This window comes from Penicillium coprophilum (genome assembly GCF_028826855.1).
Source record: "Penicillium coprophilum strain IBT 35676 chromosome Unknown utg000002l_segment0_segment1, whole genome shotgun sequence".
Lineage (NCBI taxonomy): Eukaryota > Fungi > Ascomycota > Eurotiomycetes > Eurotiales > Aspergillaceae > Penicillium > Penicillium coprophilum.
The window spans coordinates 2,917,019-2,939,393 of NW_026622722.1; the positions used below are offsets into that span (position 1 = coordinate 2,917,019).

At 49.5% G+C, this 22,375-nt stretch overlaps 11 protein-coding genes across 11 annotated transcripts; 8 read left to right on the top strand and 3 right to left on the bottom strand.

Moving 5' to 3' along the window:
• Positions 1-2,461: 2,461 nt before the first annotated feature.
• N7500_003163 (uncharacterized protein) lies at positions 2,462-2,668 on the top strand (the record flags this gene model as incomplete). The annotated part of the gene is made up of 1 exon (XM_056674309.1): positions 2,462-2,668. One exon carries the CDS (start codon positions 2,462-2,464, stop codon positions 2,666-2,668), a length of 207 nt encoding a protein of 68 aa, XP_056534834.1.
• Positions 2,669-3,110: 442 nt separating this feature from the next.
• Positions 3,111-3,977, top strand: N7500_003164 (uncharacterized protein; the record flags this gene model as incomplete). Its single annotated transcript, XM_056674310.1, has 1 exon — positions 3,111-3,977. The coding sequence occupies one exon, from the start codon at positions 3,111-3,113 to the stop codon at positions 3,975-3,977; it is 867 nt and encodes a 288-aa protein (XP_056534835.1).
• Positions 3,978-4,508: 531 nt separating this feature from the next.
• N7500_003165 (uncharacterized protein) lies at positions 4,509-5,894 on the top strand (the record flags this gene model as incomplete). Its single annotated transcript, XM_056674311.1, has 4 exons — positions 4,509-4,541; positions 4,605-4,706; positions 4,766-4,909; positions 4,968-5,894. 4 exons carry the CDS (start codon positions 4,509-4,511, stop codon positions 5,892-5,894), a joined length of 1,206 nt encoding a protein of 401 aa, XP_056534836.1.
• Positions 5,895-6,878: 984 nt separating this feature from the next.
• Positions 6,879-7,674, top strand: N7500_003166 (uncharacterized protein; the record flags this gene model as incomplete). Its single annotated transcript, XM_056674312.1, has 2 exons — positions 6,879-6,984; positions 7,034-7,674. 2 exons carry the CDS (start codon positions 6,879-6,881, stop codon positions 7,672-7,674), a joined length of 747 nt encoding a protein of 248 aa, XP_056534837.1.
• A 1,460-nt stretch (positions 7,675-9,134) lies between these two features.
• N7500_003167 (uncharacterized protein) lies at positions 9,135-10,019 on the top strand (the record flags this gene model as incomplete). The annotated part of the gene is made up of 1 exon (XM_056674313.1): positions 9,135-10,019. The coding sequence occupies one exon, from the start codon at positions 9,135-9,137 to the stop codon at positions 10,017-10,019; it is 885 nt and encodes a 294-aa protein (XP_056534838.1).
• A 1,019-nt stretch (positions 10,020-11,038) lies between these two features.
• Positions 11,039-12,407, top strand: N7500_003168 (uncharacterized protein; the record flags this gene model as incomplete). Its single annotated transcript, XM_056674314.1, has 3 exons — positions 11,039-11,336; positions 11,405-11,644; positions 11,749-12,407. 3 exons carry the CDS (start codon positions 11,039-11,041, stop codon positions 12,405-12,407), a joined length of 1,197 nt encoding a protein of 398 aa, XP_056534839.1.
• A 982-nt stretch (positions 12,408-13,389) lies between these two features.
• On the top strand, positions 13,390-14,228 carry med8 (RNA polymerase II mediator complex subunit MED8; the record flags this gene model as incomplete). The annotated part of the gene is made up of 2 exons (XM_056674315.1): positions 13,390-13,514; positions 13,619-14,228. The coding sequence occupies 2 exons, from the start codon at positions 13,390-13,392 to the stop codon at positions 14,226-14,228; spliced, it is 735 nt and encodes a 244-aa protein (XP_056534840.1).
• Positions 14,229-14,426: 198 nt separating this feature from the next.
• N7500_003170 (putative monosaccharide-P-dolichol utilization protein) lies at positions 14,427-15,380 on the bottom strand (the record flags this gene model as incomplete). Its single annotated transcript, XM_056674316.1, has 1 exon — positions 14,427-15,380. The coding sequence occupies one exon, from the start codon at positions 15,378-15,380 to the stop codon at positions 14,427-14,429; it is 954 nt and encodes a 317-aa protein (XP_056534841.1).
• Positions 15,381-15,550: 170 nt separating this feature from the next.
• cox10 (protoheme IX farnesyltransferase) lies at positions 15,551-17,149 on the top strand (the record flags this gene model as incomplete). Its single annotated transcript, XM_056674317.1, has 1 exon — positions 15,551-17,149. One exon carries the CDS (start codon positions 15,551-15,553, stop codon positions 17,147-17,149), a length of 1,599 nt encoding a protein of 532 aa, XP_056534842.1.
• A 409-nt stretch (positions 17,150-17,558) lies between these two features.
• N7500_003172 (uncharacterized protein) lies at positions 17,559-18,507 on the bottom strand (the record flags this gene model as incomplete). The annotated part of the gene is made up of 4 exons (XM_056674318.1): positions 17,559-17,921; positions 18,027-18,065; positions 18,116-18,219; positions 18,282-18,507. 4 exons carry the CDS (start codon positions 18,505-18,507, stop codon positions 17,559-17,561), a joined length of 732 nt encoding a protein of 243 aa, XP_056534843.1.
• A 919-nt stretch (positions 18,508-19,426) lies between these two features.
• Positions 19,427-21,623, bottom strand: N7500_003173 (aspartate--tRNA ligase MSD1; the record flags this gene model as incomplete). Its single annotated transcript, XM_056674319.1, has 3 exons — positions 19,427-20,545; positions 20,610-21,325; positions 21,413-21,623. The coding sequence occupies 3 exons, from the start codon at positions 21,621-21,623 to the stop codon at positions 19,427-19,429; spliced, it is 2,046 nt and encodes a 681-aa protein (XP_056534844.1).
• Between the last annotated feature and the right edge of the window lie 752 nt (positions 21,624-22,375).

A 22,375-nucleotide genomic window follows, 5' to 3' on the forward strand; every position in this document is an offset into this window, starting at 1 on the left:
TGGCTCAGGTTGTACTGCCGTAAACTCCAGCAATCTACACCTGTTCTTTGAAGTTCATTTTTGGATGTTTGTTCTCTATGGATGCTTGAGATATGAGCTCTCAAATGGCTAAACCTAGCCTGCTTGGTCTTTTTGAAAGGATAAATTCTTCTCTCTTTCTCTCCTTAGGGTAACCTTCACACGCCACCTTCATTCTTGGAGCTTAGATCTATTCGAGAGCCTTATTATATGGTTCGATATCTCAATCTCATGCTTATCCTCACGATTTGCCTTTTCAATATTACCATCATGATCACGTTACATATGCCCCAGGGTTGATAAAACCGTTCAGTATGGATCTCTAAACATGGGAGCCAGAGCAATGCCCACAAGGTCAGTGGCCTCTCAACTTCTCCTTGGTGACCTTGTACTCTGCTTTTACTTCTAGGTGTTGACCTATACTAGATGTAGCTTTCTCTAGATCATCGTAACCATCACAATAGAGCGCGACTTCTTTTCCATCCAGGCACCGATTCCCATATATACCCCGGTCGCTTCCTCAAGCTCTTTATTATACCGGCAATGCCCGATTGCTCTGTGTCTACCTCTAATGACACAGCCAAAGCCAAAGTTGAACTACCCAGAACTGCGCGTCATTTTCAAGCACACATTGTTTGGATATTCATGTGACCGACTTGATTTTTTTGACCCTGGTAGTCTTGCAAAAAGCGTTCTCACTATGATTGTCATTACTTCTGTCACTACCGCAAAAGAACGTAGCATGAGGCTACACATGCTGTCAGCACGGAGTAATCTCTTCTTACCGCGCGACTAAAAGTCTCTCAGGTCTAGCCTTTCAACGAATGCGGCGTCAGGATCAATTAGTCGCGTATCGAAGCCACAAGATACACTAATGCGGCCGATGTGACAGAGAGAACGGAGGAATACCCCGAGAGCGTGAGTCCACCCTCTAAACGTGCTAAACTCCCAAAGACGACCACAAAGGCAGCAAAGCCAATGAATGGGCTATAAACCTCTTCTCCAAAGCCACCGGCACCTTATGAGCGATTAGTTCCACGCCAGCTCTACGACAGCCTCCAAGGCAAGCTTGGCGAATACGACGCATCGGGCAACGCTATCGCCAACGACATCATGGAACTTTTCTCTCGTCATCTTTGATGAAGGAAAAGGCCTAATTCTTCGTTGTGGCTCCGAAAAGCGGCATCCGAGCCCGCAAAGGCGATGTGTTTACCGATGAAGAAGTCACCTTTGGCAGAGTCAACTCACAAAGTGGCGTCAAGGTCGGTCTTACCTCACCTACTAAGTGTCTAGGTACCTTTTACTATTGATTTATACTAACTACGGGTTCCTCTGATTCAATGGAAGGCCGTCGGAAATGCGCTGGGAAAAAGCGAGGGCGCTCTTCGAATGCAGATGAGCCGATTTCTGAAGTTAGTTAAATCATTCCTCCGTGAGAATGAGACACTTCCGGAGCCAGGAATTTGGAGGGATCTTGAACAACCGATAGGTGACTCATCTGTTTCAATACCATTAGCTTTGTGCGATTCATGTAGTGCATGACTTAAGCCTCACTTTGCTACCAAACCCAGTCTAGAAACAAATCTATCGGCAATACTCGTGTCTTACGTGTCCCATATCGAGGTATCTCCACGTCTGCCTAGACATTTGTACTAGACGTTAGGATGCCAGAACCCGCTCTAGACTAGTCACAAATGCAAGACAATGAACAAGACCCCTGAGGACTCTCAATGAATGCATGGATATCTATGTGAAGCAAGGAATTGACGCTGCAATCCATGACTTGAAACATTGCGAGGGATTTTGAAAGGCTCCGTTTGCGAAAATCATAGCGTATCCTCTCTGTGGATCACTGCAAGGAAATATATTCGGCTAGCACCAGGGGGAAACGGTAGGATTCCACGGGCGCGTGTTTCGTGAATTCTGTACACCTTGCTTGGAGCATTCAAACCCAAAAGATCTAGACTTGGGGGTTCAGTTTCGGCTGCGCGCTTGTACTTAATGCTTGTATGCAATTTCGAGTGTTTAAGTTCTAGGCCTGTACGGAGTAGTTACGTATCCTAGGAGCACTTGCATTAGTAATTCCAGTTTCATATTAATGATGACTTCTATAAATACCATTAATTAGCTGGACTTATTCATGGTTACATTCGACCTGCATATGTATAGCGTGGCCTCGAAAGTAATCAACGCAAATTATAATCCAGGCATCAAATAGCAAGTTTGAAAATCAGATCAAAGGAGTTGTTTTCTATTCGTTTCAGTATGGGAATGCCCACGATATATTCTATAAACAGTCACGATAAAGATTCAACACGACATATTGTGAAAACGTAGTGGATATGTTTAATCACTTTATGCAATCTGCATATTGGTAAATGGTAGCTAATTGACATCTATTTTAAGACCCAAAGCGGCCGATATGCAAACTAATTAAGGAACAATGGCCCCTGTCAAGCACAGGCAGATCTCCGCCTCCATCCCGCCTGCATCACCACTCGGCGGTAACGCACAAGCCCTATTGGTTGTTCGCAACAACGGCTACAATGAAGGAGATCACCAGCAGCTGGCACAAAGCGCTTTCGACACCTCAGCAAGTGGCACTCTGCTGAGACCAAGCTTTATATCCGGACGCCTTCCGCCGAAATGAAGGTTCATTTTCTCTCTTCCAGATTGGCTTGAAGTCCCTGGTGGACTCGCACTTGCTTTTGTATTGCTTCTGTTTTGTTATTATCAGCTTGTCTCTTTGCAAGGACTTGGTTCACTGGCCCCTCAATTGCCCCTCAAGACCCTTGTTCGTCACCCGCCTGGCTGCTATCCAATCCGCGGCTTTCCCACTGTTTGTTTCTGAATCATTGCAGAAAACAGGCCAAAATCCTGTTGCTCTACCGGATTGCAGATTTGTCGGCTGGCCTTCGTCATTGGTTGTTTCCTGTTCTTGTTAGAACGCATGAATATCAACCCTGTCCATATATTTCCCCCATTTGATCATTACTCTCCTCTCCCGTCAATCGAATGTCACCTTTGTTACTGCTGTGGGGGTGATATAAGAGAAGTACGAGTTGGCAACACACATCCTTTTCACACATATCATGTCGGGAATCGTCAACGGACCTCTTTCTCTCTTCCGCAAGTCGGACTCTACCAAACCTCTCCATGCTCGATGGGGGGATGTGTCCATCTCAGTACCCACAGATGGCTCATGGAATCAATATGATAATCCCCATCGACCAGTCAGAGAGAGATCATCATATGGGCCAGGTTATGTGCCGGACTGCTCTCCGCAAGACCGGAATCCTCCAATCAAAGAGGACGACCAAGATGATGACGACAAAAGCGTCTGTAGTGAAGCTTCAACAAGCTCACGGCGGAGTTCACTATCTTTTGGAGGCCTGCGACCGGGCCGACTTTCAGTGCGTCTCGCCTCGCGTCCCAAACAACTGCGGGGCGAATCACAAATAGAAAGAGACGCACAGCGCTCCGAGCAAAAGCGAAATGAGTTTGCATATCGCCCAATTCACCAAGACTACACTTCGGAACTCGGAACGACCACTCAGCCCAACAATCGCTTCAAGTACATTCCGACCAACGGGCGGTATCTTGAAAGTTCAGGCGCTGAGACTGCGCGCAGCCAATCGGTCAGCTCGCCCCGCACACCCAAGTGGAGGCGCAGCTCGGTCCCCGAGTCGAATGATCGGCGATACAGCGGTCGCGATCGTGATCGTGATCATTACACTCCGAATGTCCGAGTAAGCGCATACCAGGAGGATGACCATCGCAGTAGTCTGTACTCTACTAGCATTGGTGATGGCTCGGATAGCTCTGGTTCGCGACGAAATTATGGGCTACCTCCTAGGCGGCGGACATCACCTTTTGTTGGGGCTGATCGCAGGGCTTCTGCAGTCTCGAAGCCCCTGACATTGGCGATGGTTCCTGATCCTGATGATCTCTATGAGTGAAGTGTCTGTCTGTATTTTGGTTGTTTCGAGATGCGCTTTGATTTTATTGAGCATCATTGCACGGTGTTAACTGGGTATTTCTTTTCGGTTATCGGCCTTCTCTTAGCGCCTCAGAATGAAACCATTTATTATTTCCACTCGATTCGGTATGCTTTGGTAAAAGTAGCTTTTATAGATTTTACTTAAAATCTTACTATAAATCATCTACTTCATTTATCAAATATTCGACCTTGACCTCAGCGTTCCAATGGCATACAAATCAAGCACCTCTTGATGGAATTCCAATTGGCGGATCAGTTCACCATTCTATCACGTAACTTCACGTATTGATCTTAGCTAGATGCCAGGTATGTTAATTCCTGGGGCGACAATCTTTCAATATATCACCATGACGGCATATCAACGTGTTTTGCCCCAGCCGGTCGAGGATACCATGCATTAGCAACGATTTGAGGCAATGCGAGAGCATTCAATCGAAACATCGCACACATACTATAGAGAATTTTCAATCTCATTATCATCTTGACCACAATGGCAGACGCAGTAGTCCAACTTCGGTGTGGTGTAAAGGCAAGCATATCCTGCCCGGACTTTTTACGCCAATACTGATTTACTCTGGATTGATAGAACGACGACTGGGGAAAGAAAGGAAAAGAGTCGATAGTAGCACAACTATGGTCAAAAACACCAAACAATGCAGCAATCGACGACTCCACGCATTATTCAGAAGTAAGCTTCTCGTCCGGATATTGACTCCTCTAAGGGCAGTCGTATTGACTTCTAGGCAGATGTGGATGGGCACGTATCCTTCTAACCCATCCTACCTCCTTTCCACGGGTGAACACCTCGGGGAGTACCTGAAGAAGCACCCTGAGCTAGTTGGCAAGTCTGTCCACGATCGATGGGGTCCGGAGATTCCATTTCTGCCAAAGGCAAGCGCGAAGGCCAAGAATATTTTGTGGCAATCATAGATGACTGACATTACTCAAGATTTTATCTTTTAGCAAAGCACTGCCCCTACAAATCCATCCAGACCTGAAGCTCGCCGCCCAGCTACACAAAGAACACCCGGAAAAGTATGGCGATAAAATGCACAAGCCGGAAATTGCAATTGCACTCTCAAAATTTGAGCTCTTCGCCGGCTGGAAGCCCCTGAAAGACATCCAAGCGCTGTTCGAATTGAACCACTTAGCAAAGTACATCCCAAATACAGGACAATTCAATGACGAGGCCCTACGCCAAGTATGCAAGGCTTTACTCAGCGCGCCACCAAAGGAAGTCGCACAGACATTGAAAGACCTACAAGCCATTCCAGAATCCCAGTTCGGTGTACACACCTACATTCCAAACCTGCTCGGCCGTCTGGCAAAGCAATACGGCGAAGGCGATAACGGGAATCTAGTCGCGTCCCTTCTGATGAACTACTTGACTCTGGGCCCGGGAGACTCCGTCTTCGTCCCCGCAGACAGCATTCATGCCTACCTAGAAGGCGATATTGTGGAATGCATGGCGCGGTCGGACAACGTAATCAACACAGGCTTCTGTCCGGCTGCAGACCGTGACAGCGTCGAGCTGTTCGGACAGGCCCTGAGCTTTGTGCCTCATAATGCAAAGGATGCGCTACTACCGCGCAGAAAGAGCGATAAAGGCATGAACGGTAAGACAGATGTCTATGCGCCGCCCATCAGCGAATTTTCTGTGCTGTGTACTACTCTTGGCGCTGGAGAGAATGAGACGCACAAGGCCATTCTTGGGCCGAGCTTGATGATTGTTACGAAGGGCTGTGGTCAGATGAAATTCCCTGGGAATCAGACCGCTGAGCTAAAGGAGGGATATGTTTTCTTTGTGGGGCAGGGGGTTGCGTTGGACTTTGTGACCGACAAGGGCATGGCTGTGTATCGGGCGTATGCAGAGTAAAAGACTCAGGGGGCATTTTGAGTGAGTCATATTTGCGATCAAGGCAGTAGGTACTCCGTACAAAATGTGTGATATCTCAGAAAAAAGAACAAAAAGAAAGTTTTGTTTTGAATATTGGGTATTGGGTATTGGAAGATTATGTAGGGCTTGCATTGGATCATATTGCATGCGGGCGTTGAAGCCCCAACTGTGAGGTTTCCATATCCGGTAAGAGACTCGTCAGCCCAAGGTGTACGAAGTATTCCGTAGAGACCGTGGACATGACATAGACTCAAACAACTCATTAACAATCATCACACCTTGTAGTCCTTGTAGATCGTTCATAATACCGCACGCAACAAGCGGTGATGCCCTTTTTACTTATACTTGCTTGAAGTAATCGTCTTCTCAGCCATATAATCGGAATACAAGGGGAATATTATTTGCTGATTGCGAGGCGCTTTTGACGAACCAGTTAAACATACAACAACATTGTTGGTGGCGGCAAATACATTGATGTGATTACTTCACTGATGCAGCTGTTTTTATTTAGAAATTAGGGCGCATTTACAAGGATCTGGCCCACCGGATTAGGTGGCTTATGCAGGTTAATGCAAGTTAATTGAACCAATGCTGGCTAATTTTGTTAACTTTTGGCGAATCTATCTATAGATATATAGTTAATTGATACTATCTTTACTCTTCCCCGCGAGTCGCTCAAAATATCTTGAAACAGGGACCGTGTGTCAAGATGGGACTAAGCTTCGTTGATCCGTTTCAGGGTCTTATATATCTATATCCTCGCATTTTCAAAGCATGGATGGCTGTTAGCATCAGTTCACAGGATTGAGGCTCAATTCAAGAGTCTTACCAGTCCTGATACAAGATCGTGGAGCGCAAGGCTATTTGAGCTTCACTTCTTTGTTTACTTTGGGATATCTATACCCTGCATGTCCTCGCCCTGGCACACACGTCCCCGTTAAATTACCCTTCGAATATTGGGCTATGTCAATTAAGTATTCAATTGGCACGCGCTCTGATAACAACACATCTTCTCGCACCCCTGTCATTGTCATCGGCGCAATAGCTGGCAGCCTCATCTTTCTAGCAAGTATGCAGCCCAAGCCGCAGCCCCCCAGAAGCAAGCTAACCTAAACCAGTGACTGGAAGCTTACTATATCTCTTTTCGCGCAAAGAACGGGCCAGAAGAAGAAATGCCCAACAATCCGAAGAATTTTCTCCTCTTGAACCGCCACCAGCCTATAAAACGGATGAACTAGGCAGGCCCAGAGGTCTCCACTCCCAACCCCGGCCCTTGTCTTCCTTTGCGCCGGACTACAGTCGCCAGGCCCAGCATGCGCAACAATACCAACAGCAGCTATCTCGCCCTTCATACGAACAACCCCCGCCATACCCCACACTGCCAACATATGATCCATCACGATACCAACCCATCCGGCCAACGTCCATGGTGGGCGATATTAACGCCCACACCTATACCTATAACCCCGCTCATGTCAATCCACATCCCGGTCCCTCTTCCCGTTTAAGTGCAGTTCACTACAGTGACGCTAGACTAGCCACCTCCCGGCCAGTCTCAATGGCCGACTATGGCACTCCAATTGGCGTGGTTGTTCCAACGAGGCCGAGACACCAGGCAGCTATCCCATCTCCGGAACCGAACAGGCAGGAACGCAGGGACAAGAGGGAGAGAAGTGCATCGGAGCCCATGCTTTCGGCCCAGGCCGCCCCAAAACAGCCTAAGCCTGTATTATCGCGGCTGATCACCAATTTTCGTTGAAGTTGTGACAGTGGCTTGGGCTTGTTTCTTGTTTTTATGACTATCACGACATGGCGTTCTCTTTTTGGAAAATGCGATTTGGGAGGGGATTGGTCAATTATTTTGTTTTCTCAATAAAATCCAATTTTTGTCACTGAAAGGATATAGTACCTGGGTAATAGATACCTAGGTAGATAGTTCATAGTACGGACTACGGAGTAAAGAATACTCCGTCCAACATTGTAGATCATGGGCAGACACCTGGTCTGTGCTATGATCTCCGTTCATTATCGATCATCCCGAATTTTCCCCTTTCACATTCTCAGCGCCTATAATTGTAAATTGATATATTGACTCCAACGCCTCGGCGGGATGATGATCCCTGACTTTTGATTCTTTCAAATTGCTTTAAAGTACTTTGTGTACGGAGTACTCAGTACTTACTGCCCGTCTCTGTGAATATTAATCCTTCAACTCCACTTCATTGCAGGGATTCAGATGCGTCACAGTAAAATAGTGCTTTTTTACGCCTTTTTTGTCGTGATAGTAGCCTACCCCCTCTTTTGATCCCTGTCCTGTTACTTTCCCTGTCTCGCCAGCAACGACTGGCTAAGCAGATGGTTGGTCCATGTCTATCACACAGGTCGCATCACCCCTGAATTCGAGATAAACGTACAAGTCAACTCCGATCTATGATTCTCTATGGTCTTTGTTCTGGTGAGTGCAGATCCCTAGACAAGCGCCATGCCAAGACGACCAACGACGAGGATGCGGTTGATAGAGACACACTTCATGCAGTGGCCGATCCGCGTCAAGTCAAACGCAAGTTGACTGCGCCGCAACTCATAACTATCTACCTCCCTGAGAATGACCAGGGGGTGTCCGGGATTGCTAATTCACTACCCCTCCCACATGCATTTTCTACCCACACTGCAGCTGTGGGAGCCTCTCATTATGGCAACCCGCCTAGATCATTTAGCGGGCCAACTGATGACCCTGCAGTTCTCGCTTTTTCTTTTCTTTTTCTTTTTCTCTTATTGAAGCGCTGTTGTTCCCGTGAGAGACACTGTCTTAGATTCCGCCCAGGGGGGCCACCAGCAGAGGGGTACCAGACTGCCGGGTTGCCTGCCGGGTCTCTAATCACTCGCTGGGTCAGTTGGTTTACAGTACCATCCCCGTGAAGCACTTCATTCAGAAGATCTTCGCTCCTTTTGGTCATCCAACGGATATGCACTGGTTGGCTAGTGCGCCTCCATGGACGTCTCATTTTGATATAACTTCAACATACGCGGGCAATCTATTTGCCTCGATCACCTTCTCTCTGTCCTCCTTTGTTCCTCTGCTGTGCTTGACTTGTTTATCTGGGGAGAAACCCCATGCTCTCTGTGGGGAGATTGATAAGTTCTGAGATGAACACCGCACTAGGGAGTGATTTGTCCTCCCTTCGGTATATTTGAACCCCGAACGCGTCACCAGCCCCCATGATTGATTGTTTGAAGGCTATGGCGGCTTTTATGAAGAAGTTCAAAAGGAAGCGAAGAGTGTCCACGGAGCTTCACTCTCGCTGGGGTGATGTTTCTATCACCTATCCTACACAAGGGTCCTGGAACCAGTGGAATCAACCTTCTGGTTTCGCCCATCAATCAGCAAGGGCATCCGAAGAAGATCAACGATATCTCCCAGATGGCCCATTACGCCAACCGAGCTCGGGGGCATCAAGCAGAAGATCCCGAAGCATAGGCACCCGAGAACATCAAGTCGAAGACCCTCCACCCTTTCCCACTGGATATTTTAATCAAAACATTCGGCGTCGAGTGGGAGACACCTCCACACCGCCATCTCACACACCATCAGGTCAAGGACTCGGCCTTGGTGAACTTAGCGGTGGGCCGCATCGCCGACCCTCAAGTTCCATTATCAATGACGAATACACTACGGACGAATCTTGCGACGAAGAAGAAGAAGAAGAGGAAGAAGAGCGAGATACTCTGGGCCCACGAATTCAATTAAGCCCTCGAGAATACGGCATGGGAGATGTCTCACACACAACACGCGACAATCCCGAAGATTTTGATATCCCAGCCAAGTCTCCTCCACTCTCTGTGACTTCGCGCATGCGCCGTTGCAGTGTCCAAAGTTGTGCAACAGAACCCACAGCATCTATATCGGGTGGCACCAACTCGAGACGAACGAGCTTTACCGCTGCTTCCTCCATCTCTGCTCTCTCTATGCCACCTTCTACACCTCGCGCTTCACACACCCTCAAGCCACCTCCCGAGAAAAGTTACCCTCCCCGTACAAAACAACGGGAACCTGAAACCGCGCCTCAGGAAATGGTGCCTTCCTATGATGAGCTCTATGGTTGATATGCCCTGAACAAACCTTGTTCAACTAGAAATTATATGGTAGGCTTTTTGTTTTTGTTTTTTTTCTTCTCCTATTGGGTATAACATACCAATCTTGCTCGCATCAGTCTTGTTCGGAACTGTGGTCGCCCGTTGGACTGGATTCGAATTTTATTAATTTTTTGCATGGCGGTTTTTGTGTGCAATTTCAGTTTGATATAATTATTTCCAAAAATTTCGAGTAAATTCCATTCATATCTCCCTCTATTGTGAATTACAAATGTCCTGGAACTTTCAAAATCCGGAGCCCTGTTTACCCCCGGCCCTAACAAGAGGGGGTTCTCTTGGCAGATCAAAACCTCCAGACTTTTTCTTTTCCTTACATTCGAAGGATGCCGATACCCGTCTTCGAGGTTCACTGACCGGATTTTGCGATTTGACTCGAATGAGGGGGTTGCTATGCGCCTGTCCGTGCACCATGCAGCCTGTATCACAGTCACAGCCCGTCTCTCACCAATCAACCATCAGCATTCGTCACACTCTGTACACCTGCAGCATATCCACTGCATGTAGGATGTGGCGATCACTCGACTTCCACCAACCGTTCCTCGATTCCCCAACCAAGGTGCAGTCACAAACCAGCCTGTAGGAGGCGTTCTCTAAGCGCCGAGAACCAACGCTGGGAGCAAGAAAATGTGCTTGATTCGATCCGCGCATCCTTCCTGTTGCTGCAATTAGGAGTTAGTAGCTCTGCAGGTGCTGGGATAGTGCGGCCCTTCTCTGCGTGAGAGCTCAAGTCTACTGAATTACTCCACTTGGTCATCACATCCATACAGAACGGAGTGAGAGTCGCTGGCACTGAAAAAAGAAGCTTTCCCGCCCTGAGCAAAGAATCTCACAATCGAGAGTTGCAATTTACCGTTTCTCATGCGAACGTGAGATTGCTCTATCCGGCAAACTGCCCACTGTCCTCCCACGTCTTCCTTGGCAGACGCTGTAAGAACAGAAGTTGTCGGACTCTGTGTTCAATTCGCCTCATCATGTTCGGGCTAAGCGACGGCAATTCAAGGTCATCCAGGATGTTGGCTGTTGTTGTGGCCGTGATCTTACTGAACAGCCCAGCTCCAGTGGTTTTCGCACTGAAAACCACACCGGGTTCGCCATGCACAAACGTGTGCGGTAAAACAGCCAATACTACATCTTCTGAGATTGCATGTTTGGATCCATCGTTTAACAAAACCTCTGTGGGGAAAAGTTTCGAAAAATGCATCTCCTGTCAAATGGAAAGTCAGTTCCACGATGTGAACACCGGGGAATCGGACGTGAACTGGGGCCTCTGTATGTCGTACCACCTTCCAGATATCGCAGATTGCGTTTTGTCGGTCAGATCTAACAAATCGAACCAGATAACCTGCGCTACGCTTTTTCAACCTGTGTGTTTGGATTTCCCGACTCCATCTCAAATGTCTCTTCACCATGCCCAGTCGCATGCGATGGTGTCCGTTTAGCAGTCGCAACCCATCTTGAAGACCCAGGCACATCAAATCTGAACTCGTGGTGTGAGACCAAATCGTTTGCCGATAACGTGGTCAACACCTGCGAGTTCTGCTATAACTTGACCACCACTCAGGTTTACATGGCAAACTGTAAGTACATCCTGTAACCCTTTCCTGTGTCGATGTGATATCAGCAAATTCCAAACCAAAACGCTACCCGAAGGCACCATAACTGACCATCCTTCCAAATCTAGTCCTCGAGTCCATCCGCTACAACTGCCATTTCAAGACAGAAACGGGCAAGCGCTTCAACATAGACCCAACAAGAATCTTCAGCCAATCCCTACTTCCCTCAAGTTTGTCGCTCGAAACTCCCGGCCCAAGAAACTCAAACCTGAACCTGGGAGTGGTGATTGCCGTTCCAATTGTGGGATTCCTAATCCTCGTCACGGCGCTCACGGTATGTTGCTTCTTCTTCATCCGGCACCGACGCAGAAAGGTCAACCGGTCCCGCCAGTCCCCTCATATGTACAATCGCTGGAACGAAGCATCTGGCGCCTCGCCGACTAGTGCACAGCTGCAGCAGCAAGCCTGGGCTGAGCAACAGATGTATAACTCTGGCGTGTATGGGCATGGGTCAGGCTTTGGCTTTATTGATAATGATGGCCGCGGACAGGAGCTTGCATATGGTCATACTCAAGGCCAACATTACCAAAGCCAACAGTACCAGCAGCACTACCAGAGTCAGGATAAGTCAGGTGTCTCCCAAGATATTGTTGAGCAACCTGATCAACCGCAGTACCAGCAGCAGCTTGCCCAGCAACAATATCAGCAGCAGCAGCAGCATGCTCAGGTTCAGAATCATCTTCCGGTCTTTGATCCTGATCAGAAGCAAAAGGACCCTCAGTGGTAGTGATTGTTGTGACAACTTGTACCTGGTTGTGTTTGCCTTGCTGTTGAGCATAGATGAAATGGCTGTGGAAAGCAGAGTCAGTTGGTGGCTTGGATGTAATGAGATCAGGATATCAGCTCACCTCATTGTTGATGGCGTTTGCACATTTGGGTTCTTGTTTTATGGAGTAGTTCTACTCCAGGATTGTGACGATATATCCCCGACATCTTGCAATGTCTGCATGCTTAGTAGTATAGTCAATAGTCAAATGGAGAAAAGTATCCACTGGAAATGCTCAGCAAAGTACAATTTTGCCAAAATAATAAGGAGACATAGGGAGACACAAAAGGGCAGCCCCAAATATCAGCTGAGGGCGGCAGGAAGACTTATGTATCCATTGTCCCAACCGCTCTACCATCTAAATATACACACATCACAGATCCCAAAATAGCATTGACAAGCCGCCTAGCAATGCCAACAACGGGACAGGCTAAACCTACGCAAGCCTGTCAGATAATACGAGAGGATCGGCTATTAGAACACTCGGTGACAACCTTTCTGCGTTCCAGCGCCGCTGTAGATTGGCTGGCCGGTCCTGCAGGCGTTTCAGCACGCACCGCCAAGGGTCCAAGGGTCCAATGAGGGATGAGATGGTTGATCTGGAGGTTATTTTTGGATTTGTGGACATTTGATCTTGGGGGGTTTGACGGCTGGTAGGCTTTACGCTTATGTTGTATGTTGTAGTGCTTAGGAGCACGGGTTGGTTGAGTGCTGTCAATTGTCTGCCACTGGGCATTGATCCCAGTTCTTGATATACTCCGTGAGACAATGAACTGAAAGAATTCCAACTTCAATAAGAATATTAGAAATATAGTAGTTGAAGACCAAGTTGAAGGATATTGGGGTTAGAGAAGTCATCTGTAAAGGCCCGTTGATCGTTGATCTCCTTTATCTTATCCCCTCACGTTGGAGCTCTTTGACCTTTCAAAGCTTTCAACTGGCCATGTCCAACCTCACCCAAGAACAAATTAAAGTCCTCGAGCAATCGCGGCAGCGCCTAGTGCAGCTTACTCGCTCACTTGGCTCGCTGATCGCAAGTCTAAACCAAAGCGACCCTCTTCCACCCTGGTAAGAGCTGCCGTCCCACCCGAGACCAATCCCACACCAATCTTCCCAGGCCTACACAGTCAAATGCAATGAATATCAAACCCCACAAACTGACCTATGACTAGGAGCTCCCTCCAATCCCAAGCAAGCATCATCTCCAACAACCTCATCAGCGTCTCCGACCAACTTTCCGACCAACGCGACCTTCTCTCCAACCTAGTCGCTTACCCAGGCCCAGAGTACCCGGGCCGAACACAAGCAAACACCCTTGAACAACTCCTCCGCACAAAACTTGATCCACGCGTCGAAGACTGGGTTGCGCGCGGCCGTGCAGCCGGCACAGAGCCGTCGTCTAATTCCTCCGACCTCGATGCCGCGCACAAACCGCTAACCGAAGCACAGCTCGCAGAATTATGGGAATGGGCACCACTAGAAGCGAACCAGGAAGCGCGACGGAGGAACTGGGGTGGAAATTATACACTTGAGGAGCGCGAGGCTGGGATAGAGAATGTTGTTACTGGGTTGAGGAGGAAGCTGGAGGATGATGATGAGTCGGAAGAGGAGAGCGAAGGAGAGGAAGGGGATGGGGATGAGATGGATGTTGTCGGTGTTCAGCGCAAGCCTGGTGCTGCTGAGTTGGAGTTTAGAATCGCTCCTCATCACCCGCATCCTGTGCAGCCGTTCGTGCCGCTGGATCTTATTTTGCGACATATGACTACTGGGCGTATGCCGTAATCTCACGATCTCTAGACAGTTGAGGGCGGCCACTCGGGGCGTATGGCCTGTGTTTGCGGTTCTACTTGGTTCACGGTTTTCCATGAATATAATTACTAGTAGTTTGTTCCTCTAATTGCATGGTCCCAAAAACGGACGGCATTATGATTATTTCGACCAAACCGAAAAAAAAGCCAAGATAGAAAACAGCTAGGCTATCTAACCCCGTCGGCGGGTGGTGGGTGTCTTCACGCTAGGTCTCGGGGACGCTCCCGTGCTCTGGGCTGATGGTGCCTTCTCAGCGACCTTTGCGCGAGGAGCGGCCTTCTGCTTGGGTGCCGGGGTGTTCCAGTACCAGAGCATCTGGATTGCGAGAATCACGTTGAGGGAGAAACCGCCAATGAATCCGTAAAGGATAAACTTGTCGTCGACTTCCTGAAGGGTGGTGAAGATTCGGGACATGGATCCGACGAGGTAGTTGAACACCTGATTAGAAGAAGCGATTAGTGTCTGGACTGAGATGTAGCAAGGCAAAAGAAACTGTACCGTGAATGCGCTAAGCTGTCCGGTTCCTCCATTGCGCCAGATGGTATAAATTTGAGGCGCCTTGCTAGCAACACCCAAAGCACCTGCACCAGCCTGCAGGTAGGACATAGTCTGCGCATCGACAAGAGTCTGGTCAAACAATAGCGCATAAACGCTGGCAGCTACGACAGCAATGAAAGCTGCGGCGGCGGCGGAGCGTCCGGCATAGTTCAGGACCAAAACACCGATGGCGATATCCTGGACGGCGATGAGAGCAGTCTCGCCATAGGTGCTGAATGGGAACTGGTTGCGCACACCGTATGAGAGAGTGATGAGCAAGCTGGCGGTTTCGAGGGCGTAAGAGACGAACGAGACACCGGCCGATGAGCGGGAGTTGATCAGCTTCAGAATCTGCGGGATTTTGACGACTGCACTGGCGCCGACAATAGCAATTCCAAGGGCCTTGGAGATGGCGAGCGATGTGCAAGCAGGATCTTTAGTGACATCAAGGTCGACCAACAATGCGCCGTGACAAGATTTCCCAATCAAGGACACAACGGCATCGTGCACTGGCTCGGGAATGACAGAAACAATAGGCGCCAAATAAGGCTGAAGAGGCGTGATCACTGATTTCTGAATGGTATCCATTTTGAGTAGGGAATAATCACCAAAAAAAGAAACACAGCGTTGAAGATCAGGCAATGCCCAGAAGAACAATTGTTGACATTCTCTCAAAGTGATTGGATGTGGCCCGTGCACTACCGGGGAAATTCAACTTCTCTCGTTCACTTTTCTTCCTTCTGCATGACCGACCCGCCATGATCCCTCTGCGGCCATCCCTTCTACGGAGGCCTCGAGAGGCAATTGTGTGCACACAATGTCTCTTCGGGCCTCGTCTTGTGCGCCCCGAGGGTATTCGGGGGTTCCTATCGTCCTCGAAACGGCGGATCGGGACTGCGGATGACCAGTCCCCCTCGGTATTCCACAAATCATATTTCTCGGCCAATCGACTCAACGACGCCTCAAATAGCAAAGGTGGCTTGCTGTCTTCACTTGCATCCTCCCATGCGAAAAGCAAATCCACGGCCTCATCCCCCAGCGATGCGGACGCCATCCAGGTCAACTCGTCTGCAGCAGCATCGTCTGCTGCGATTGCGACAGAAGCTACACCAGAACTGCCACATCGGCGGCGGAAGCGCTTGAAGGAGGAAAGCAATGCAACAGGACAACCAGAACAAAGTCTCCCGCTGGATGCCTCGGCGCAATTGTCGAACTTCTCATCTACACTCCCCACTACCTCCCTCCGCCGCAAGTTGGCTGCGTATCTCGCCCTGACGAAACCGCGACTGTCCTTCTTGATTGTCCTCACCACAACCTCTGCGTATGGGATGTACCCGATCTCGTCCCTCCTCACTCTCGATCCGGCCATGACCCCGCTCCCTACACTTTCGACCTCGACCCTAACTTTTATATACCTGACAGCGGGCACTTTCTTGTCTTGCTGCAGCGCCAATACACTTAACATGATGTTCGAGCCGAAATTCGATGCACTTATGTCGCGGACGCGTAATCGCCCTCTAGTTCGCGGGCTTGTTTCGAGCCGGGCAGCCCTGGTCTTCGCGATTGGCACTGCCGTTGCAGGCCTCTCGCTCCTTTATATCGGGACTAACCCAACAACGACCGCTCTATCCGCCGCCAATATCTTCCTTTACGCTTTTGTATACACACCATTGAAGCGAATCCACGTAATCAATACCTGGGTCGGCGCGGTGGTTGGTGGTATTCCACCACTCATGGGATGGATCGCCGCGGCGGGCCAGACGGCGACGATGGGCCATGACACATGGCGTGACATGCTATTCAGCGAACAAAGCATTGGAGGTTGGCTGTTAGGTGGAATCTTGTTCGCCTGGCAATTCCCCCACTTCAACGCCCTGTCCCATCTGATCCGCGATGAATACAAAGCTGCTGGCTACAGGATGCTATGCTGGGTAAACCCAGCTCGCAGTGCTCGGGTTGCTCTGCGATACTCTATTCTGATGTTCCCCATCTCCATTGGTCTCTGGTGGGTGAATGTCGTCGGAAGTGGATTCCTCGTCGGTAGCACTGTCGCCAACGGCTGGTTGGTCCACCAGGCATACCACTTCTGGAAACATCAGGGTGCCAATGGTAGTGCACGTGGCCTCTTCTGGGCCAGTATCTGGCAACTACCTATTCTCCTTGTCGGCGGCCTAGTTACCAAGAAGGGTCTCTGGGATGGCGTTTGGAGGAATATATTCGGACAATCCGACGAAGAGGATGACGAGTATTTGTACTACGAAGATGAGGAAGAGCTCGAAGGCGAGAAGTCCAATGCTCAAGAGGCTGCATCGTCCCGCGCACAATCAATTCGGACAAGTACTTTGTCCACTGCATGAGAATATGTGACCAACAAGTCTCACGTGCTGGATACCTTCCAATTTCATTCATCTGATACACTGAGTTATCTCATCTCTATTCAAACCACTTTTTGGTCCTGGGATTTTGTCTTATATAGCGGTTTGGAGTGGCGTTTTTTTTTTTTTTTGACTTTGTATAACACCTATCCTACATGGAATCCATACAGATCTTTTTATTACTGTCTCTTCTTTCTTCTGCACTCTGAAGGCATATCATAATCTACAAGCTACTACCCTTGGACGGAAATTTGCCAGTCTACACATTCTCATCTGTACCGATCGAAACAGAACCCTCAATCGGTGGTTGCACTAACCCTAACTTTTCTTATTGTACATCGGAATCTCTTCACTCATTCAGCACCCACTCCACGTCATCACGACCAATCAATTAAGAAGAAGTGGACATTCCAGCAGCTTCAACCAAAAACTGCGCAGCCGCCTCGGCATCGGTTCCATAAGTAATATGCGCCATGGCATTTGCCCCGTTCAAGCAGACCGGGTCACCGATATGACAGAACTCCTTGATTTTATCGCTGGCAAGTTTACCAACAGATTGGGCTTTCAAAGGGTCACCGAAAAGAACCGCAGCGGCAACCTGACCAGCAGCGAGGCTGCTGGCAGCATTGTGGACGACCATCGCACCCTGCGAGTATCCACCCAGCAGGATCTTGGTCTTGGGACACTGGCTGAGGGCTTGCTCAACAAGCTTGGCCATCGCAGGGCCCCCACTTGCGCCCATCAGTGCGTTGCCCTGTTTGAATGGAGTGTTAGTTGGCATCTCGGTTTGTTGATCTTGACAGCAGTACGCAAAGCCAAGCTAAGTGCTGAAGAGAGGGAATAGGGTGGGTTCTCGTACCGCTGCATCTGCCGGGTAGTTCACTCCCTGGATAGCGACCTTGTCACCCGTCAAGGATTTCAACTGCGCGGCGACGGGGGTCCAACGACCGAGCCTATGTTACCCATCTCGGTCGTTCCACGCGCAAAGATGAACGTGAAATCCTTGCAGCTGGCATTCTCGGTCACGCCGTTTTCGGTTGGGGAGCCTGAGTCTAGAAACCTGCGTTTAGAACTGGGGTCTCATGTACTTGGCCAGGTTGGGAGAGGGTATTACTGAAACCGGGGATACCGAGGCTGCTGCCTGACGAGCTCTCCGGGGAGCTAGAGCTGTCAGAGCCGCTGCTAGACCCCGCGAGTCCTGGTATGAGAGACTTCCATGCATCCAACCCACTGCCGGTAGTACTGCTGGAGCCGAAACTGGGCAGCTGGCGGTCCTCGATGGTGCGGGTGGGAGCCGCGATGGCAATACTAGCCAAAGCGAGAATGATTGTAGACTTCATATCGAAACGAGAGAATACGTAAAAAGAATGAATCTGAGAGACCAGCTCTAAAGTGTCGAACGAGTGAATGAATGGAAAATTAGAGATTATTTAGCAAGGCTATATATGGGAAGATGTATGCTTTCGTACTTCAGCACTTCTCTGCTATTACGGTGGATAGTAAAACACGCATCTTCGGGCCAACCTCGGGTCGACCGCATGCCTGGAGGATGTCTTAGACTGAAGACTTAGTGAAACGGGGACCCTGTTTCATCCTCAGATCCTGTAGGAGGTACTGAAGGGTTCTTGATACGGATTACCGGATATAGTTAGAGTCTCCGAGAACGAGGCCCTACAAGATGATCTTCAATGGATCGCGGGCTCTCCCGCCTGGATGTACTCTGATCTTCATTTGCGGGCCATCAACTATAATCCTAAAAGTAGCCCAAGTGATCATGGTCTCTGAGACATCTTCAGCGGAGGTGTCTATATGCACTGTGTGCGGAGATGGATCAGATCTAAAGAAAAAGTCCTGAATCCTGAAACCACAAGATTTTAGGGTTTGAGACAAACGAAGGTCTCAAAAATGAATAGCACCAAGTCGGGAACTTTGGCCGACCCTAAATAGGTATGGGATAACTAAAAGGCCAGAATGTGTCAAGAATACTACTCTCGGGAATCAAATCAGGGGTTCACTGACCTCTCAATTGGCCGCGATGCCTGAGACACCCCTGAGTATCGACCAGGGCAATGTGAGAGGTCAGCAAGCCCATGATATGTACTGTATGTTGCGCGCAGTTTGATCAAGTTGATACTGAGAAGAGAATTATGTTATAGACAAATGCTAATGCAACATCGGGTATAGTACATCAGTATGGTACAAAATGAATCGTCCATGAGGACAGTGTGATATACAATCGCCAGTGGTGTTGATCAAAATCTACTTTCTCAATTGCAGGTGATACGTCTTCAATGCCTCCCCGGTCATGGGACTCGGGGCCCCAACCATAGCATCGTCGCCTCCCTTGCCGGTCTTCGGGAATGCGATCACATCACGTACGGATTCCTTGCCAAGCATGACGGCAACAAGTCTATCAAAACCCAGCGCAAGACCGGCATGCGGGGGACAGCCAGAGCGGAGGGCATCGAGCAGATGCGAGAAGTCAGTCAATCGCTCAGCTGGCATTTTCAGGATATCACGGAAGATAAACTCCTGTACGGCTGCGTCATGGATACGACGACTACCACCGCCTAGCTCGACACCGTTCACCACGAGATCGTAGTGGTCAGCCACCGCCTGGGTGGGGTCGGTGAGGAGGAGGTCGACGTCGGCGGGGGTCTTGGGCGCGGTGAAAGGGTGGTGTGTGGAGGAGAAGCCTGCTGCGCCGCCCTGGCCGGGCTCCGAGTCTACGGAGGGGGAAAAGAGAGGGAAGTCGACGACCCAGAGGAAATCAAACCCAGTCGGGGCAGGCTTGAAGCCTGCCGAGACAGAGGCTGCGTGCAACGCACGGCGTAGATCGCCAACGGGAGTTGAACCCCCGGAGAAGTGAGCACGGGGACGTGCCTGCAGAACAATAAGGTCACCGTGATCAGGGTCCAGCAGCTCCTCAACTTGCTCGGCGGCTTCGAAGCCGAAGGGCTGTAGTCCGCAGAGCGGCTGCTTGCCATTGTAAATAAAGACGCCTGGGCCACCGTCCGGGTTACTGTTGAACGGCGCACCCGCAGGTGAGTTGAGGAACTGTGTAATGAACTTGTGGGTTTCAGCGGGATCGTTGTCATTCCCTTCGAGCTTGAAGGCCTCCACTATGGGATTAGTCAGGTCAGAGATCTTGCCAACTAGATCCACGGGGAGAACATGATCAAGTCGAATGATTTCCATCCCGTATCTCCTGTCCGGCTTGTCAGAGCCATATTTGGCCATGACTTCCTGGTAGGGGACTTTGCGGAATGGGCCCTCCGGAGCAGGATCTTTCATCAACGATGACCAAAGTCGGCGAATAACCCCTTCCACAGTGCGCATGACATCGTCGCCCGTCGCGAAAGACATCTCCATATCAAGCTGTAAGTGTTCTGTTAGCATTTGTTACACATCACCCAACACAGAGAACAATAGAAACCCATACTTGAGTAAACTCGGGCTGACGATCCGCACGCAAATCCTCGTCACGGAAGCAGCGCGCAAACTGATAATATCTTGGTAAGCCACTAGCCATGAGAATCTGCTTATACTGCTGCGGGCTCTGCGGTAAAGCATAAGCCAGCCCCTCCCTACGAGTAGGCACAATGAACTCCCGTGCACCTTCCGGCGTGGACTTGAACAGCAGCGGGGTCTCAATCTCCACAAACGGCGGCCGACACTGCTCTAGCTCCTTTTTGCAAATATTGTGCACGCGGGCGCGGAAACGCAGTGACTCGCGCAGCTCTGCATCCGACCGTAGTTGGAGATATCGTTGTTCAGGTGGGAACACCGTTTCAGGCGTCATAATTAGATCCTTGGGGAAGTCGTTGAGGGGGTGAATTTCCTCCAGTGCGAGCTCCCATAAGTCTTGGGCTGGTGTGATATCCGCCTCAGATGGCTTGGTCTTTTTCTTTTGGACGATACCACGTACAGCCACAGGACTGTTCACATTCACGGTCTTTAGTTTCTCGAAGGCATCGTTCTTGGCGAATGCTACAACTTGTAGGCTGTGTTGCAGGGTGGGATCGGATAGGCGCACAAAAGATAGCTTCTTGGACAGGTCCGCGCGGTTTCCGAGGTACCCATGCAGTACTACTTCGGTGTTTGGCTCGGCATGTGCAAAGAATGTTTCGAAGTCATGGGTGGCAGGAGGGAAGTCCACTGTAGCACATCATGTGTTAGTTGAAACCCTCTTACACGATGATCAAACAATGAAACCCAAGTTCCGAGCAGAGGATATCTACGTACCAGCCCGCTTGTAAGCTTCTAGAAAAGCAGGAAGCTCTTTAGGAGGCTCCTCCTGTCGCAAACAAGCCCGAGCATGGAACTGCCGCGGCGCCCGAATAGGGCTAGAACATTGCCTGGGCCAAGCGGCTGATCGACCTCGTAGGAGATTCGAGATCTCAATGTAGCTGGATCTTAACCGCAAGGAGCGGAGCTGCACGGCAGCGATTGGCATATTTTAATTGTCGCGAATGTAATTGTAGCCAAACCGGAAGGAAGTCATCGGACAATCTGATCATTAGAACCGGCAGAAACCCACCCCGCCCTAGAAGCGGACTAGCGCCCGCAGAAATAAAAACCGCGCGATTCTCGCTCATTGTTCCTTTCTTCTTCATCCTTCCAAGTTTTATACTTGTGAGTATTCTTGTTCTCAGCCCTTCCAATGGGCATGATATGTTTTGATCGTTGTACTGACTGTTTTCCAGAATGATGAAAGCCTAGTGTGTTATATATGAGACAGCCTCTGCCCTCTGAGACGTGCGGCTCTCTCTTTTCGGAGAGCTTAAGGGCTGTACGAATCGAGGGTAGGGTATGTGATATATGCGTTCGGCATACCAACCTTGTTTACATAACGGACGCGATGAAGGCATCTCTGATCCAATTCACAAGACTTGAAGGTGTGACCATTGGCTTTAGGTCATGGTTTGAGGGTTTCCCTTGAAGCTGAAAGAGATGGATGTTGGGCCGGTGTTGGCAACAATGCCTCATGCCTGAGGTCCTCTCTCTTAGCCCTGTTGTTTGCATATAGCTAGATATACGTTGGTTTTCATGGGGATCTGTTCCCACGTCTTGGCTCTCCTCGGTAGTGGGATTAAAGTAGAGTCAATTTGTTTCTCCAGGCATACTCGCCTTCGTCACTGTTGACTCCATCAAATCGCTGATGAGAAGATGGCATACATTTAAGCAGATGCGTACTGAGAAAATCAC